The sequence below is a fragment of the Scyliorhinus canicula genome, chromosome 11 (genome assembly GCF_902713615.1).
Source record: "Scyliorhinus canicula chromosome 11, sScyCan1.1, whole genome shotgun sequence".
Taxonomy (NCBI): Eukaryota; Metazoa; Chordata; class Chondrichthyes; order Carcharhiniformes; family Scyliorhinidae; genus Scyliorhinus; species Scyliorhinus canicula.
The window spans coordinates 157,744,156-157,762,349 of record NC_052156.1 but is presented as its reverse complement, the minus strand read 5'-3'; the positions used below and the strand labels follow the sequence as shown (position 1 = coordinate 157,762,349).

General features: G+C 44.7%; 1 protein-coding gene across 2 annotated transcripts in view; it reads left to right on the top strand.

Annotated features, from left to right (window-relative positions):
- The window catches only part of net1 (neuroepithelial cell transforming 1), a 152,436-nt gene that overhangs the window by 46,361 nt on the left and 87,881 nt on the right, over nt 1–18,194 (top strand). For both annotated transcript variants that reach the window (XM_038811851.1, XM_038811852.1), the window contains one exon: nt 9,789–9,852. In XM_038811851.1, the coding sequence (XP_038667779.1) occupies nt 9,789–9,852 (64 nt within the window). The remainder of the gene's footprint in view (nt 1–9,788; nt 9,853–18,194) is intronic.

Below are 18,194 nucleotides of genomic sequence, written 5' to 3'. Positions count from 1 at the left end.
AAGGAGACCAAAACTGAACACATTCTCCAGGTGTGGCCTCACTAACACCGTATACAGTTACAGCATAACCTCGCTAGTCTTAAACTCCATCCATGTAGCAATGAAGGACAAAACACCATTCGCCTTCTTAATCACCTGATGCACCTGTAAACCAACTTTTTGCGACTCATGCACTAGCACACCCAGGTGTCTCTGCACAGCAGCATGTTTTAATATCTTATCATTTAAATAATAAGCCCTTTTGCTGTTATTCCAACCAAAATGGATAACCTCAAATTTGTCAACATCGTATTCCATCTGCCAGACCCTAGCACATTCACTTAACCTATCCAAATCCCTCTGCAGGCTTCCAGTATCCTCTGCACTTTTTGCTTTACCACTCATCATAGTGTCATCTGCAAACTTGGACACATTGCACTTGGTCCCCAACTCTAAATCATCTATGTCAATTGTGGGCCCAACACTGATCCCTGAGGGACACTACTAGCTACTGATTGCCAACCAGAGAAACACCTATTAATCCCCACTCTTTGCTTTCTATTCATTAATCAATGCTTTATCCATGCTACTACTTTACCCTTAACACCATGCATCATTACCTTATGCTGGCACCTTGTCAAAAGTTTTCTGAAAATCCAGATATCCCACATCCACATCCCCATTGTCTACCGCACTGGTCATGTCCTCAAAAATTCCATATATGTCTCTGTGAACTCCTTTGGAACATTTTTCTGTGTTGTGCCACATAGTGCATGATCGTGCATGTTACTTTTTGCTTGGCACCTTGTCTCTGATCATGTTCTTTTCTTTGCCGCTTATCCTGATTTGGTGCATAGTACAAAGAACAAAAGAACCTGTGCAACATTTTGCCACATACATCCTGTCCGATACAAAGTTCCTTGAGCTCATGTCCTCTCACACCTGGCTTACATTGGTTCTTTTTCCTTCAATACATCAAATTCAGGCTCATGCCATTCCCTGGATGGGAGAGGGCTCACAATATCTGAAGCTCACCAACCTTAGCATTGACAGCATTGACCATGACCTCTATTGCGAAAAGGACGAACAGAAGATCATACAAAACAGTGTTATATTCAAATTACCCTTCAAGTTGCACGTCATTTGGACTTGGGCATGTTGCTGCTGGAAATCCCTTCGTGCCAAGAAGCCCACAGTAGTTAAGGGCTGTTTTTCTCATCCCACAATTGCCTGACGCAGATTAGAAAACAACAATGAACACTTCGTCGTCATACCTCATGAAAATAAAATAATTTTGGGTCAGCATGGTAGCACAGTGGTTGGCACTGCTGCCTCACGCGCCAAGGACCTGGGATCAATCCTGGCCCCGGATCACTGTCCATGTGGAGTTTGCACATTCTCCCCGTGCCTGTGTGGGTCTCACCCCAACAACCTGATAAGATGTGCAGGGTAGATGGATTGGTCACCTTAATTCGAAAAGACAGAAGTGGGTACTTTAAAATATATTTTAAATGAAAAGATAATTTCAAAATAATCATTTACCAATCCCCTCATAAATTTGTTCCTCCCCTACAATGTTAAAGTTGCTATTCAACTGCAAGCTTATTGTTGCTTTAACAAATAACTCTTCTGTCTTGGCTCCTTGAGACGTGACACTGAGCACTGACCAGATATGAACTTGTGTGCTTTGGCCAACCTGTATTTGGGTTATAATTTATTTGATACAGGATTTCTGGTGTTTGTATTCTACAGATCTGGTTGCCAGCATTTTGTTTTGCACCACTTTGTGCTGATTAAATTCCAAGAGCTATTGAGGACTTGGTTGTACATTTTGATTGTGTTTCTATTTGAACAAAGAATCAAATCGTTCTTGAACTATGAGGTTGTTGACACTGCTAAATGATTTGCTTTCCAATTAACTTTTTAATCACCTAAGTTTAACGTAGTTGCAATTTTTCTTAAAACAATGGCTCAGCTAGCTCCGGAAATGCAATGCAACCTGAGTTCCAGTTTTCATAACCAAACATTTTCTCCCTCTAACTTGTTGAAGTTTTTCTTGTGAAAGATAGGCAGAATAAATTCTAGTTACTTGTGAAGGGAGAAAATAACAATAAGCTCTAACCTGCACTCAAATTCACATTTGAAATGGAGCCATCAAAATAATTCCCTTTCCTTGACATACGAGTTGAGTAATCCACCAAGGGGTTCTGTTGCAATGATCTGCAATAAGCCTACCATCACCAGTCAGTATATGCATTGGGATTGCCAGAGTTCCACACACTCTAACATTGGCCTGATCAGCAACTATGTAAATAAGGCCCAAGCCATTTTGCCCACCATGCAAGCTTGATGCTGAAATACGGGAGCATCAAAGCCATCCTGCCAGTGAATGGCTATCCTTTTTTTAAATATGAATTTAGAGTAGCCAATTTGTTTTGTTTTTTTTCCAATTAAGGGGCAATTTAGCATGCCCAATGCACAGGGCTAAATTGCTGGCTTTGAAAGCAGACCAAGGCAGGCCAGCAGCACGGTTCAATTCCCGTACCAGCCTCCCCAAACAGGCGCCGGAACATGGCGACTAGGGGCTTTTCACAGTATCTTCATTTGAAGCCTACTCGTGACAATAAGCGATTTTCATTCATTCATTTTCATTGTTGTGATGCTCCATCCCAGGCAACATCCTGGTGAATCTCTCTATACCCCCTCCAATGTAATCATCGCCTTCCTATAGTGAGGTGACCAGAACTGCACATACTATTCCAGCTATGGCCTAACCAAAGTTCTGTACATCTCCAAAGTAACAACCTTGCTATTGTATTCTATGCCACAGCTAATAAAGGCAAGTGTTCCACATATGCCTTCCTAACTACCTGATTCACCTGCTCTGCCACCTTCAGGGATCTGTGAACAAGTATCCCGAGATACATCTGTTCCTCGAGCTTCCTGCCATTCATTACATACTCCCTTGTCCTGTATCTTCCAAAGTGCATCACCTCGCACCTATCAGGGTTACAACATCTGGCACTGATCTGCCCATCTGACAAATCCATCTACATCTTCATATTTATTACAACAAACAATAATGGACCCAGGACTGATCCCTGTGGTACGCCGCTGGACACCGGCCTCCAGTTACTCAAACAGTCTTCTACCACACACCCTTTGTGTCCTACAGTATTACGAAGCAAGTTTCGGATCCATCTTGACATGTTTCCTTGAATCTCATGTGCTCCAGCCTTCTCAATCAGTTTCCCATGCCGGGCCCTGTCAGAGGCGTTGCTAAAATCCATATAAATTACATCAACTACATTTCCTTCATCTACACATGGTAATTTTATCAAAATATTCTATCGAATTTATTAGGCATGACTTCCCTCTGACAAAGCCATGCTAACTAACCCTAATCAGCGCATGCCTTTCCAAATGGAGGTTCATTCCGTCAGAATTTTCTCCAATAATTTCCCTACTACTGACTAGATACTTGCCGATATGTAATTCCATGGTTTATCTCTACCACCTTTCTTGAAACGGGGAACAACATTAGCTGTTCTCCAGTTCTCTGGCACTTCCCCTATAGACAGCGAGGAATTAAAAACTTGCATCTTAAGCCCGTCAAAGCCTCCAATACCACCTTGTTTCCTACGTCAAACTGCTCAAGGTCCTCGCAGTCCCATTTCCTGAATTCTGTACCTACGTCGTCGTCCTCCAAAATGAAGACCGATGAGAAGTATTCACTTAATCTAGTAATGTCCTGTGGCTTCACAAACGAGCCCAATTCTTTCCCTGGTTAACCTCTTTCCCCTTAATGTATTTATAGAATGTCTTTAGATTCTCCCTTATCTTATTCACAAGTCCTTTTTATGCCCCCTTTTTGTTGTTCTAAATGCTTTCTTAAATTCCCTCTGGCACTTCCTATATTTCTTGAGGGCTGCAGTTGAATTCCTCCCTTTGGACTTAGTAAAAGCCTTTCTCTTCCTCCTTATCCAGTCCTGGATTGTCTTTGACATCCAGTTCCTCTGAACTTGCTCTTAAATTTCCTCCTATAGGAAACATGTTGGCTATGTACTCTCTCCATTTCCCTTTTTGAATGCTCTCCACTGCTCTGCTGTAGATTCTTCCGCAAGAAGCTGTTCCCAGTCAACTTTGGCCAAATCCTGCTTTATTTTAGTAAAATCTGCCTTCCTCCAATCCAAAACAGTCTTTTGCAGGTCATCTTTTTCCTTGTCCATAGCGAACTTGAACTATACCGTGTTGTGATCACTATCACTAAAATTCTCCCCCACTGCCATTTGGACATTTGTCAGGCTTTGTTCCCCAGAATCGGATCCAACCCTGCTCCATCTCTTGTTGGGTCTCCTTATTCTAATATAAATTTATTTTACCCAATTATTTTTTTACAGTTAAGGGACAATTCAGCTTGGCCAATCCACCTAACCCGCACATCTTTGGGTTGTGGTGGTGAAACCCACGCAGACTTGGGGAGAATGTGCAAACTGCACATGGACAGTGACCCAGGGCCGGGATTTGAACCCGGGTCCTCAGTGCTGCAGTCCCAGTGCTAACCACTGTGCCACGTGCTGCCCTCTGATTGTTATTCTTTTTTTAAAAAGTGTTTTTATTCTCCATTTTCACATTTACCTTCAAAAGTTACACCCCACCAACAAGCAGTAAACGGTAACAGATACAAAGTCAATACCCTTGACATCAACAACGATCCCACCCTCCCAGCACCCCAACCAACAGCCCACCTGTCAATATGTGCATCAAATAAAACAAACCCTCTCACGGTGGAAAAAAAAACAAAGGCGAAAAAGAGAAAGGTGTCCGGAATTGCCCATGGTCACCATTAACCTATAGAGTCGTCCCCCCCGGACGACAATCGATGCCATCCAAGCTCCAAAAGAGTACCATAAATGACACCCAAGAGTTGTAAACCCCTCCCCAACTCCTCCCCTCCACTTCCTCTTGTAAAGATCCCCCCACCCACCCTCGGTTCCTTACCCCCCAACTTTCCACCCTGGCTAGACCCCTCGGACCCTGTTCTGCCAGGCTCCGATGGCCGCAGCCCCCCCCCCCCTCCGCGGGCAGCGTGGAGGCCCCCGCCCGGGTCTCTTTCCCCCTTGCCCGGCCCCAGGAAAAACCCCTTTAGCACACAAACCCCGTGTCCACACCCACACCCCAAAGAACCCTCATTACGACTGAAAGTCCCATTTCCTCCCTTGTCCAAATATATACAACGTTGGCTCCTATAGCCCATAAACCAGCCCGCAGTGAAACGAAAAAAAAAGAAAAAATACAGTTATGTGGCTACATCGGCACATGACCATTTCTCAATTCTGCCACAGTCCTTCTGCCTTCTCAAACTCCTCTGCTGCCTCCGCCGTCCCAAAATAAAAGTCCTTGAACTTGTAGGTCACCCTCAGCTTCGCTGGATATACAATGCCGCACTGCACCGTGCTAATGTACAGTGCCCTTTTCACCCGGTTGAAGGTAGCCCTCCTTCTCGCCAGCTCCACAGTAAAGTCCTGATATATGCGTATACCAGCTCCAGCCCACTGCACCATCCGCTTCTGCTTAGCCCAGCACAGGTCCTTCTCCTTTACACTGTACCTACGGAAGCACAAAGTCACTACTCTTGGCGGCTCACTCGCCTTTGGTGCAGGCCTGCACGACCGATGAGCCCGATCCAGTTCATATCGGGAGGGATCCTCCCCCTCTCCCAATAGTTTCGCCAACATCGTGGCAAAATACTCAGTTGGCCTCGGACCTTCCACTCCTTCGGGCAGCCCCACAATCCTCAAATTCTGTCGCCTGGATCTGTTTTCCAGGTCTTCCATTTTGCCTCGCAGATCCTTGTTGATCTCTATCACCTTCCGCATCTCCTTCCCCACCGAGGTAAGTTGATTACTGTGCTGCAGTAATGTCTCTTCCACTTCCTTCAGCGCCTCGCCTTGCTCCCGCACCTCCACCACTGTGCTTGCCACCGCCATCCTCACCGGGGTAATCGCTTCCTCCAGCACTTTCAAAACCGCCCCCATTGCCTTCCTCATTGCCTCCAACCGATTTGTAAACTGCCTTTCGACTTCCACGGCCATCACCGTAGTTATTTCTTCAGCCATAAGCAATTCGGCCTCCCCTGGTGCTCCAGCCTCCATTTTCTTTACTGTCCCCGCGGTGACCTTTCCACTCCCGACGGACTTTCAGCCGCTTTTTTCACGGCTGTTTTTTCACTGATCTTTGACATTTCCCCTCCCTGTGCTGTCTCCCGACTTTTGCTGCCTCCGCTACCCTTGGGTCCGGGCGTCCCCCCCCCCCCCCCCCCCCCGACAATGCCGTTCCCGAACGGGAGCCCTCCAACGCACGGCTGCCTCCCGCCTGCCGTCACCGGAAGACCCCTCTGATTGTTATTCTTACACACCTCAGCGAATTGTCTACATATCTGCTCCTCTATTCCCCACTGATTCTTAGGGGTCATATCATACACTCCCTTTATTTCAAAGTTCTGCAAATAAAGCCTCATTTGAAGACCCAAGATATCATCTCTCCTCATTGCAGTAATTGATTCCTTCATTAATAGTGCTGTTGCTATATTTATCTGGTTATAAATACAGCGGTCAATATGGTCACCTTCCTTAATCCTAATTACGTTTGCTCTAGAGTTGCCAGGTATCTTTTCGATACCGCCACAAGGTTCAAACCTGAATACTGATCAAAGAACCAATGCACCAGTTAGTTAGTTCAAAGTCAATGCTATTTATTTACACACACAGTAATATCTACTCATGCACAAAATACCACAAACTAAACTATCTCTAACGCTAACGCCTGTACTTAACTTCGGGTGCCCACTCAGTCAGGAACAATGGCCGTTGTTCGGATCCGAGGCTGTTGGGTGCGAACGTGTAACAGGAGAACAGCTAAGGTCGTCCGTCTGATGCCGAGCGTTGACCTTGGACTTACTTGCTTCTGGTGCAGCTGGTGGACGGGTCTCTCCGCTTCGAGAGCCAAGTACAAGAGAGCGCTTCTCTCTCGGGGGCTTCTTCTTGTCCCCAAAGGGGCTTCGCACGCTTTTGGACGGGCCTTGATCTTGGCCCTGATTAATTGGGCCGTATCTTGATCACTCGTATTGATCTTGACTAATAAAGGGGTGGGTGCCCCAATGGCTGGGTGTGATTTTGGCGGCCGTTGGCCTTGTTTTGTTTGTGTCTTTCTGGCGCCGTGATGTCTGAAACAGTATCGGTTACTTGAGTGTCATTCCTTTGTTCCCAGAGATGGGCCATCAATATGCTAATTGCCTTACAGTTTCAGTCTTGTCTGGGAGTTGCCTTCTCAATAAGCATCCAGGCTCTGTGCCTGCTTGCTTTCCTGACATTGTCTATATTTCCCTACAGTCATTGCGATCATCCATTTTGCATTCTGGAAGTGGCCATCCCAGGTGGCTACAGTGCAACACCACTGATGTGTTGGGTAAGCTGGGTCTGCGAGGACTGCGTTTACTGCAGCAGTGAGAGAGACAGGCTTCCAAAACTTGAAGAAATGCAACTCGATTTTATTGAACTCTTAACTATCATACATACTTAAACTGTGGGTTGACACTATGCTGACTTGACTGGAGACCTGAGGCTAACCTGACCAGACTATCTTACTGCCACATGGTGTATGTTCTAGTTGCTGCTCACTAGCTCTGACTGTCTCAGAGGCTGGATCCCGAGAGAGCAGGAAAACTAGTGCCCTCTGGCTTTATAGTGGTCGTGTCCTGTCTGGTGATTGGCTGCTGTGTTCTGTGTGTTCACTGGTCATCCTGTGTGTCAATCACTGCCTGTCTGTGCACCATCATATACCTGTGTGTATATCATGACAACCACCTCAGTTTTTACGCCCTCCTCTGTCTCTCCTAAAGATCCTACATCCTGGAATGGTAAGTTGCCAGTCGTGCTCTTCCTGTAACCATGTCTCTGTGATGGCAACAATGTCACAATTCCATATGTCAGTCCACTCCCTTAACTCATCAGCCTTACCAATTACACTCCTAGTATTAAAGTAAAGATCATCCAGCTTTATCTTAATTTCTTGATATTCAACATAGCCCTGTCAAACTAGTTTAAACTCCTCCCAACAGCACTAGAAAAACTACCTGCAAGGATGTTGGTCCCAGTGTGGTTCAGGTACAGACTGTCCCTTTTGTACATGTCCCACTGTCCCCAGAAACGGTTCCAGTCATCCAATAATCTAAAACCTTCCCTCCTGCTCCAACTCTTGAGCCACACATTGAGCTGCCCTATTTTCCTATTTCTATAGTCACTAGCACGTGGCACCAGGAAAGGTCCAGCTTTTTAATTTAATGCCTAGAGCTCTGACCAATTCCTGATGCAAGACCTCACCCTACATTGTACCTGTACTGACATGTACCATGACCTCTGACTTTTCACCCTCCCCCTTTTGCCCCCCCCCCACCCCGTACAGTCAAGCCATTTGTAGTGCCAGAAGCTTGGCTCTGACTGCACTCCTCTGAGGTACCAGCTTCCAAAATTGAATTCTTGTTCAAGTGAAGTTGAAATGACGAACTGCCTGAAGTCTTATAAGGGATATTCAAATTTTTTTAAAATACAAATTTGTTTATGTTTAAAATAAAAATAGGCCTACACCTACTCTTATTTTTTGATGTATCTATAGGATCAAAGGATATGGGGGAAAGTGGGAGCAGGTTAACTGAGTTGGATGATTAGCAATGATCATAATGAATGGTGGAGAAGGCTCAAGGGACCAAATGGCGGCCTCCTGCTTGCTTATTTATTTCTGTGTTTTCTAAAGAGAATCCCAATTGTCTGGGCTCCTTCATTCGCAAAAAACAAAGTTGTCATGCGATATTATGACCAGAACAGTTGTGTTGTTTGAAGATTAGGGTTAGCAATGTGAAATCTGAATGAAATCTGTTTAAGTCAACTTTGAAAAGGGCTTTTAATTCCCCATTGGACTGACAAGAAAGTAATAATTGATGTGAGACAGGTGGATATGTTGCTATGTGAACATGTGAATGAAGCATTACAAAGTGCCAATTTTAAACCCAGAAATACTCGTGCTCAAATTGCAGTTGTTATTAGCCTTGTATGTAAAGTTTTTTTAATATAAATTTAGAGTACCCAATTATTCTTTTCTTATTAAGGGGCAATTTAGCATGGTCAATCCACCTAACCAGCACATCTTTTGGTTCTGGGGGTGAATCCCACGCAAACATGTGGAGAATGTGCAAACTCCACACGGACAGTGACCTAGGGCCAGGATTCAAACCCGGGTCCTCAGTGCCACAGTCCCAGTGCTATCCGCTGCGCCTCATGCCTCCCCGTCTTGTATGTAAAGTTGTTCTTATCTTTGCAGATATCAGATAGTATTTAGAAGGACCTCTGTCAACCAAGTAATTTCTTCAACAGCTAATGTCATATTGGCTAAATCTCGGGCAGCATGGTAGTGCAGTTGGTTAGCCCTGCTGCCTCACGGCACCGAGGTCCCAGATTTGATCCCGGCTCTGGGTCACTGTCCGTGTGGAGTTTGCACATTCTCCCCGTGTCTGCGTGGGTTTCCCCCCCACAACCCAAAGCTGTGCAGGCTAGGTGGATTGGCCACACTAAATTGCCCCTAAATTGGAAACAATGAATTGGGTAAAATAAATTCTGCAATATCTAGGTTTGAACACTGTTGAATTTTGTGTAGATTTTTCCAGCTCCAATCACACCATTTGTAAAATATTGGGATCTTCTAACTGGATCATGTCAAGTCTAATGACAAATATTCCCATGAACTTTGTTTTGCAGGCCTCCTCTCCGACGAGGAAGTTCCTTCACCTTTCTGACCCCGGGACCTTGGGATTTTACTTTGGTAAGTGTGTCTTCTATTGTGATGCACAATAGCTGCTTTTATAAAGGTTTGCTTTCTTTGTGTGATTGCTATCATTTAATGTAAGAATTGATGGAAGTTGCAACAGTGGTGGTACTTGGCTCCTCTATAAGCATTAGTACTTGTTTCAACTTATGTCAGCAGAGGGAGCAATTCCAAAAGGACATGGGAAGCAGGCACTGTAGTAGGGGAACTGGGAGTGTTCCAGGTGGTTGCCCTGGATGGTGTTGAATTTACTAAGTAAGTGTTGTTAGAGCTGCACTTAGCCAGGCAAGTGGAGAATATTCCCTGAACCTATGGTTTACAGTTTGTATGATGTGGCTAGAGACAATTCACGCCTCTTTAACCTGGGGTTACCCCTATCTTTGGATCTGTAAAGATTTAATTCCCTGCAAATGCTCGCATTCTAAGCATTGTCTGGCATCTTTGAATTTGTCTATATATATATATATATATATATGTATGTTTCTGGAACTCTTCATTCACCTGAGGAAGGAGCAGTGCTCCGAAAGCTAGTGTTTGAAACAAACATGTTGGACTTTAACCTGGTGTTGTGAGACTTCTTACGGTTTGTAGATAGGCAAACTCTGAAGAGTCAAGAGTAAGTTACTTGCCACAGAATCCCAAACCTCTAACCTGCTCTTGCAGCCACAGTATTTTCGTGGCTGGTCCAATATGTTTTTGGTCAATGGTAACTTTTTTGTGGCAGGGTTCTGCAATGGAAATTCTGTTGAATGGCAAGAGAGATGGTAAGATTCTCGTTTGCTACAGATGGCCATTCCTACATGTGCAGCACAAACGTTACTTGGACCTGTCCCAAGGTAGAACATTTTTGTTGGTCAAGTCTGCTTTTTTTCAGGGCAACACGGTGGCACAGTGGTTAGCATTGCTGCCTCATGGCACCGAGGTCCCAGGTTCGATCCTGGCTCTGGGTCACTGTCCATGTGGACTTTGCACATTCTCCCCGTGTTTGCGTGGGTTTCGCTCCTACAACCCAAAGACGTGCAGGGTAGGTGGATTGGCCATGCTAAATTGCCCCATAATTGGAAAATAAAATGAATTGGGTACTCAAATTTTTTTTTTAAATGACACAAGGTTTTTTCGCTCAAAATGTTAACTATTGACAATTATGTAACTTTTGTGACGAGTGCAAGATTTTAGAGATATTGCGTTACAAACATTTGGTAAAGGATCAAATGCCTGGGTTAGAATGTGTTTAACTGCAGTGGGCATATTTTTAGAAGAATCTTGTTTTGCAAGATCCAGAAAGCTTTTAGCAGCCAGAGGTGAAATTGACCTTCGTAAAAGCCTGGGCTAATGCACTGCGTTTTAAAAATAAGTTTAGAGTACCCAATTTTTATTCCAACTAAGGGGCAATTTAGCGTGGTCAATTCACATACCCTGCACATTTTTTGGGTTGTGGGGGTGAGACCCATGCCAACACGGGGAGAATGTGCAAACTCCACACGGACAGTGACCCGGGGCCGGGATCGAACCCGGGTCCTCAGCGTTATGAGGCAACAGTGCTAACCACAGTGCCACCGTGCCTCCCTCGGGCTAATACACTGCTGTTTGACTAGAGGGAGTCCCTGAGGAATTACTGTGTTTTCAGCCAGGGGAGTTTTTTGTTTTTTAAAATAAATTTAGAGTGCCCAATTAATTTTTTCCAATTAAGGGGCAATTTAGTGTGGCCAATCCACCTACCCTGCACATCTTTGGGTTGTGGGGGTGAAACCCACGCAAACACGGGGAGAATGTGCAAACTCCACACGGACAGTGACCCGAGCCGGGATCGAACCTGGAACCTCGGTGCCTTAAGACTGCTGTACTAACCACTGCGCCACCGTGTTGCCCTCAAATAAATAAATTGATCAGAAAAGTGGGAGTAAATTCAATTCAAAGACTGATCAAGCTTAAATCAAATAAACGAGCAAGTAATGTCAGCAGAATTTCCATGCATTGAAGCATGCTGGTTAGTGCTGTGCCACAATTGAATAGTTTAAACAAACTGGTTGTCATGCGGCATGTGTCAAACATGTTGGGTGTTTAATAAAATACTGGGTTGTTTTTTGGTCTCCTTGGGGTGCTGTTATTTCACCTCCACTTGCTGCTGTGTTTAATGCAAAAGTGTGAATATAAATGACTTGTGCCTTGAGCTTCTGTGGGCCTACCATTGTGTAGATTGAATAAAAAAGCCTACGGCAGTTTCAGTGTGATCAACTTATCTCTGGAGTTGGGACAATGCTGCCATTCAGTTTCTGATGCGATACTATCATTATTTCAACAACTGAGACTTCTCACAGCACAAACATTCCCAGTTAAGTAGACAGATAATCTGTGACAGATCTCCTGCCCCTATAACAGTGTATGTAACTTGGTTTCGTCTGAGTATCGAACATAACAGGGGAGTTTGCTGGCTCATGGTGACTGATAGATAGCTGCATTCATAGAATCATAGAATTTACAGTGCAGAACGAGGCCATTTGGCGCATCGAGTCTGCAGCGGCCCTTGGAAACAGCACCCTACTTAAGCCCACAATCCCACCCTCTCCCTGTAACCCCACCTAACCCTTTGGACACTAAGGGGGTAATTTAGCATGGCCAATCCACCTAACCTGCACATCTTTGGACTGAGAGGAAACCGGAGCAGCCGGAGGAAACCCATGAAGACACAGGGGGAAAGTGCAAACTCCACACGGTCACCTAAGGCTGGAATTGAACTTGGGTCCCTAGAGCTGTGAGGCAGCAGTGCTAACCACTGTGCCATCCTCGGCTTCCTTCCTCTTACTCTTTGCCCTACAAGGTGTTATTAGATGCCTCACTGCAGAGCAGGCTCAGCGCGCTGTTCAAGTTTTTTTGTCCGTGTTCTTATGATACAGAAATGTAAGTTTTTGAGTCTATACATTTCATTTCTTTCTTAGAATCATAGAATTTCTTGCACTGTGAGAGGTGATCAGCCTGTGCTTGGTGCACTTCACATCAAAGTATTTATTCTAATGTTTTGTGTTTTCACTGTATCCTATATTTTTCTCCTCAAATACTTGTCCCATTTCCAGGTTCCACATTCTAATATTGTCATTTGGTGGTAATGGGGTGAGGTGAATTTTCTATCTTTCCCCATCATCCTACTAGTGACTAATCCCTGTTACTGATTCATTAAGTGTAGAATCATAGAATATACAGTGCAGAAGGAGGCCATTCGTCCCATCGAGTCTGCATTGGCCCACACCTCCATCCTATCCCTGCAACATAGTAACCCTACCCATCCTTTTTGGACACTAAGGAGCAATTTAGCATGGCCAATCTACCTAACCTGCACATATTTGGACTGTGGGAGGAAACCGGAGCACCCGCAGGAAACCCACGCAGACACGGGGAGAACCTGCAGACGCCGCACAGACAGTGACCCAAGCCGCAAATCGAACCCGGGTCCCTAGAGCTGTGAGGCAGCAGTGCTAACCCACTGTGCCACCCTCGGCTTCCTTCCTCTTACTCTTTGCCCTACAAGGTGTTATTAGATGCCTCACTGCAGAGCAGGCTCAACGGGCTGTTCAAGTTTTTTTTGTCCCGTGTTCTTATGATACAGAAATGTAAGTTTTTGAGTCTATGCATTTCATTTCTTTCTTCGAATCATAGAATTTCTTGCACTGTGAGAGATGATCAGCCTGTGCTTGGTGCACTTCACATCAAAGTATGTATTCTAATTTTTTGTGTTTTCTCTGTATCCTATATTTTTCTCCTCAAATACTTGTCCCATTTCCAGGTTTCACATTCTAATATTGTCATATGGTAATTATGGGGTGAGAGGGGAATCTTCTATCTTTCCCCATCATCCTTCTAGTGACTAATCCCTGTTACTAATTCATTAAGCGTAGAATCATAGAATGTGCAGAAGGAGGCCATTCAACCCATTGAGTCTGCATTGGCCCATACCTCCACCCTACCCCTGTAACCCAGTAACCCCACCCAACCTTTTTGGACACTAAGGAGCAATTTAGCATGGCCAATCTACCTAACCTGCACATATTTGGGTTGTGGGGGTGAAACCCACGCAGGCATGGGGAAATTGTGCAAACTCCACGCGGACAGTGACCGAGGGGTGGGATTCAAACCCAGGTCCTCAGCGTCGCAGTCCCAGTGCTATCCACTGCACCACATACCATCCTAAGGTCACCCAACCATGCCGCTACTCCAGGTGGTGATGCCAACTGCCACTCCAGCAAAATTTGCTGCCGTGCAATCAGAGAGACGAAGGGCACAAAATCGGCCTTCCTCCTCTCCATGAGTTCCGGCTTCTCTGAAACCCCAAATATCGCCACCAAAGGGTCCGCATCCACCTCCTCCTCCACTATCCTGGCTAAGACCGCAAACACACCGCCCAGAATCTTCCCAATTTTTCGCAACCCCAAAACATGTGCGTGTGATTCGCTGGCCCCTGCCCACACCTCTCACACTCATCTGTTACCCCCTGAAAGAACCCACTCATTCTCACCCTAGTCAAATGCACTGTGCACCACCTTAAACTGTATCAGGCTCATCCTTGCACAGAAGGAGGTCCCGTTTACCCTTCACAGTGCCTCACTCCATACTCCCCAATTGATCTCCATTTCCAACTCCGCTTCTAATTTCTCCTTGATCTTCACCCGCTCACCTCCCTGCTACCCCCAGCCACTTGTATATATCCCCAATTTTTCCCTCCCCGGAAGCAGCAGTAACACAAACACGGGGAGAATGTCCCTCCATCTTGACGCTTTGTTTCTTGGTTCAAATTTTTTTTTTAAGAGTACCAAATTATTTTTTCCCAATTTTCTTTTGATATTTTTTTTAAATTTAGAGTACCCAATTAATTTTTTTAATTCAGGGGCAATTTAGCGTGGCCAATCCACCTACCGTACACATCTTTAGGTTGTGGGGACGAAACCCACGCAAACATGGGGAGAATGTGCAAACTCCACACGGACAGTGACCCAGAGCCGGGAGCGAACCTTGGACCTCGGCGCCGTGAGGCTGTATTTTTTCCCAATTAAGGGGCAATTTAGCGTGGCCAATGCACGTAGCCTGCACATAGTTGGGTTGTGGGGGTGAAACCCATGCAGACATGGGGAGAATGTGCAAATTCCACATGGACAGTGACCCAGGGCCAGGGTTCAAACCCAGGTCATCATCGTCACAGTCCCAGTGCTAACCACTGCGCCAAATGCCACCCTATTTCTTGGTTCTCTTGGCTTGACACAAAACAACCCCATCCCTTCCCCAAACATCCATCTGACCCATGTTTTTCAGTTTTTCTCCCAATGAGCACTGATCTTTGTCCTTCTCTTAACATATTCTGCTACTGTACCTTTATGCCACTATTACCAGTTCTGCAGTCGTTAATGGTACCATTAACACCTCCTTCATCTTATGTCAGTGACATCTTTGTCAATCTCGCCTTAGCTCTGACCTATCCCTGACCTTCCATCCTGCCCCATCCCCCCCTCCAACTATATACTTCATTACATTTCTATCACTCTTCAGTTCTGTAGAAGGGTCATGTGCACTTGACGTTAAATCCGTTTCTCTCTCCACAGACGCTACCAGACCTGCTGAGTTTATCCAGCATTTTCTGTTTTTATTTCTGATTTCCAGCATCTGCAATATTGTGCTTTTATCTTGAATCTCAAATTTGGCCTGCTATTAAACAAAGCGTAAATAGTCCCAAACTTTGGTAAAGATCATTGGGCGGCAAGGTAGCACGTTCTTGCTTCACAGCACCAGGGTCCCAGGTTCGATTCCCGGCTTGGGCCACTGTCTATGCGGAGTCTTCACGTTCTCCCCGTGTCTGCGTGGGTTTCCTCCGGGTGCTCTGGTTTCCTCCCACAAGTCCCGAAAGATGTCCCCGAAAGTGCCAAAGTGTGGCGATTCAGGCCTTCTCACAGTAATTTCATTGCAGTGTTAATGTAAGCCTACTTGTGACAATAAAGATTATTATTGTTATTATTATTAATGATGTGAATTGGATGAGGACAGAATTGGATTGATTGAGATCCACCTGACAGTCAAATAGCAATGACAAGCTCTGCCTATTTGTCAGTTAGATCAAACACTGTTTCAAGGTGTTTGGGTCTCACCAATTCAGCTCTCAGAATGATTCCGTGTCCTTGAGGAATTTGGGTAAAGAACAAAGAACAATACAGCACAAGAACAGGTCATTCGGCACTCCCAAGCCTGTACCGGTCATGATACCACCCTTGGCCAAAACCCTTAGTACTTCCTTGTGCCGTATCCCTCCATACCCATCCTATCCATGTATTTGTCGAGATGCCTTTTGAATGCCGTTAATGTATCTGCCTCCACAACCTCCCCTGGCAACGTGTTCCAGGCACTCACCACCCTCTGCGTAAAAAACCTGCCTCGCACATCTCCTCTAAACTTTGCCCCACGGACCTTAAACCTATGCCCCCTGGTGACTGACCCCTCCACCCTGGGGAAGAGTGCCCGCCCATCCACTCGATCCATGCCCCTCATAATCTTGTAAACCTCTATCAGGTCACCCCTCAACCTCTGTCTTTCTGATGAAAATAGTGTCTATTGAGTCTCTCCGCGTAGTGAGCATCCTCCAGACCAGGCAACATCCTGGTGAAGATGAGAAAGAAAATACTCGTTTGTCCCTCTGGTTGGTCAGTGTCTGTCAGCATACAGAAACTACACTTTTTTGGTCTATGCAGGCTGACTGCATTCAACATGCCTGTGCTCGAAAACAGTGTTTTGTGTGCAGTTGAGTACTGCCATCAGTGGCTTGGGAACAGATTTAAAATAATTGGTAAAAAACTTTTTAATGTAGTGAGTAATGAAACACAGTAACAACAATAGTGATGCAAGAAATTCAGTCTGTGCTTTTAAGAGCCAATGTGATATGTAGCTGAAAAGGAGAAATTTACAGCATTACGGTAAAGAACAAGGGAATGAGACCAATTGTTAACCTGCACAGAGTCAGCACAAATAAAATGGGCCAGATGGCTGCCTATTGTGCTGTATGATTCTCTGACAGCAATAATGAGGAAAACTGTTATTTTTGTGCAGCTGGAATCATTAATGTTATTAACAAAAGTACAGTATTATAAATGCACCATAATACTGCATGATTGTAGGTCTGTTTTCCTAATCAATAGCATTTCACATCACGGGTTGTTTGTCATTGCTTTTTTGCTTTACAGGGCTACTTCACTACTTCATTCACATTTTCATTTAGGGCCGTCACTGACAAACCCATTTGCACTTCAGCTAATTCTGAGGTGTTAGATTTGACTCGTGCACTTTCCAATTTGCTTTCAGAGGTGTTACATTAGATAAATATTAAATGAGGCTTTCCTGCTGTTTGGAATCTTACTATAACTGCACTTCTGGTAATTGGAGGCGTATCTCACTACTTGAAATAAGAATCAGGCAAGTAATAAATTCGCACTTTGTGTTTACAAGGTATTCTTTATGAGGAAGCTTGATGTTCCAAGCAGCAGGTTCGCTTTTTCCCAATGCAGCTGAGCAAATAAGGATTTTAACACATTGTTGCTGGCGCTTTGAAATTCTTCCTCCGTTACTTTGCATGTAACTGCATTTGGTGTGAAATCCATTTTGTGTATCCACTCGAAATGTGATGGGTAACTAATGCTGTTCGCATTGCAACCGTGGGAACCTGCTCTGTGCATAAATGAGCTTACGAAGGACTTGTAATTACTTAAAATTAATGGTTTGAAAATATGTTGCTCTTTGCTGGACAAAATAGAATCCAAAATCTATGATAAAAGCAAATTACTGCAGATCCTGGAATCTGAAGCAAAAACAGAAAATTCTGAACAAAGGCAGCAGGTCTGATAGCATCTGTGGAGAGAGAACAGAGCTAATGTTTCAGTCTGGTTTGTTACGATAAGGTGCGGCTCAAGTAAGTGCAAGACACAGATCAGACTTTTCTCTGCAGGTCACGGTCCGTGTGGAGTTTGCACATTCTCCCCGTGTTTGCGTGGGTTTCGCCCTCGCAATGCAAAGATGTGCAGGGTAGGTGGCATGGCCACGTGAAATTGCCCCTTAATTGGAATAAATGAATTGGGAACTCTTAATTTAAAAAAAATAAGATTTTTCTCTGCAGACTTGGGATATTAATTTTAAACAAATTTGTCTTTGACAAAGAGTCATCCAGATTTGAATCATTAGCTCCCTTTTCACCCCACAGATGCTGTCAGACCTGCTGAGATTGTCCAGTATTTTCTGTTTTTGTTTCAGATTCCAGAATCCGCAGTAATTTGCTTTTATCTTTGACATCAATTTTTAAATTTTCTTTGTTAAAATAT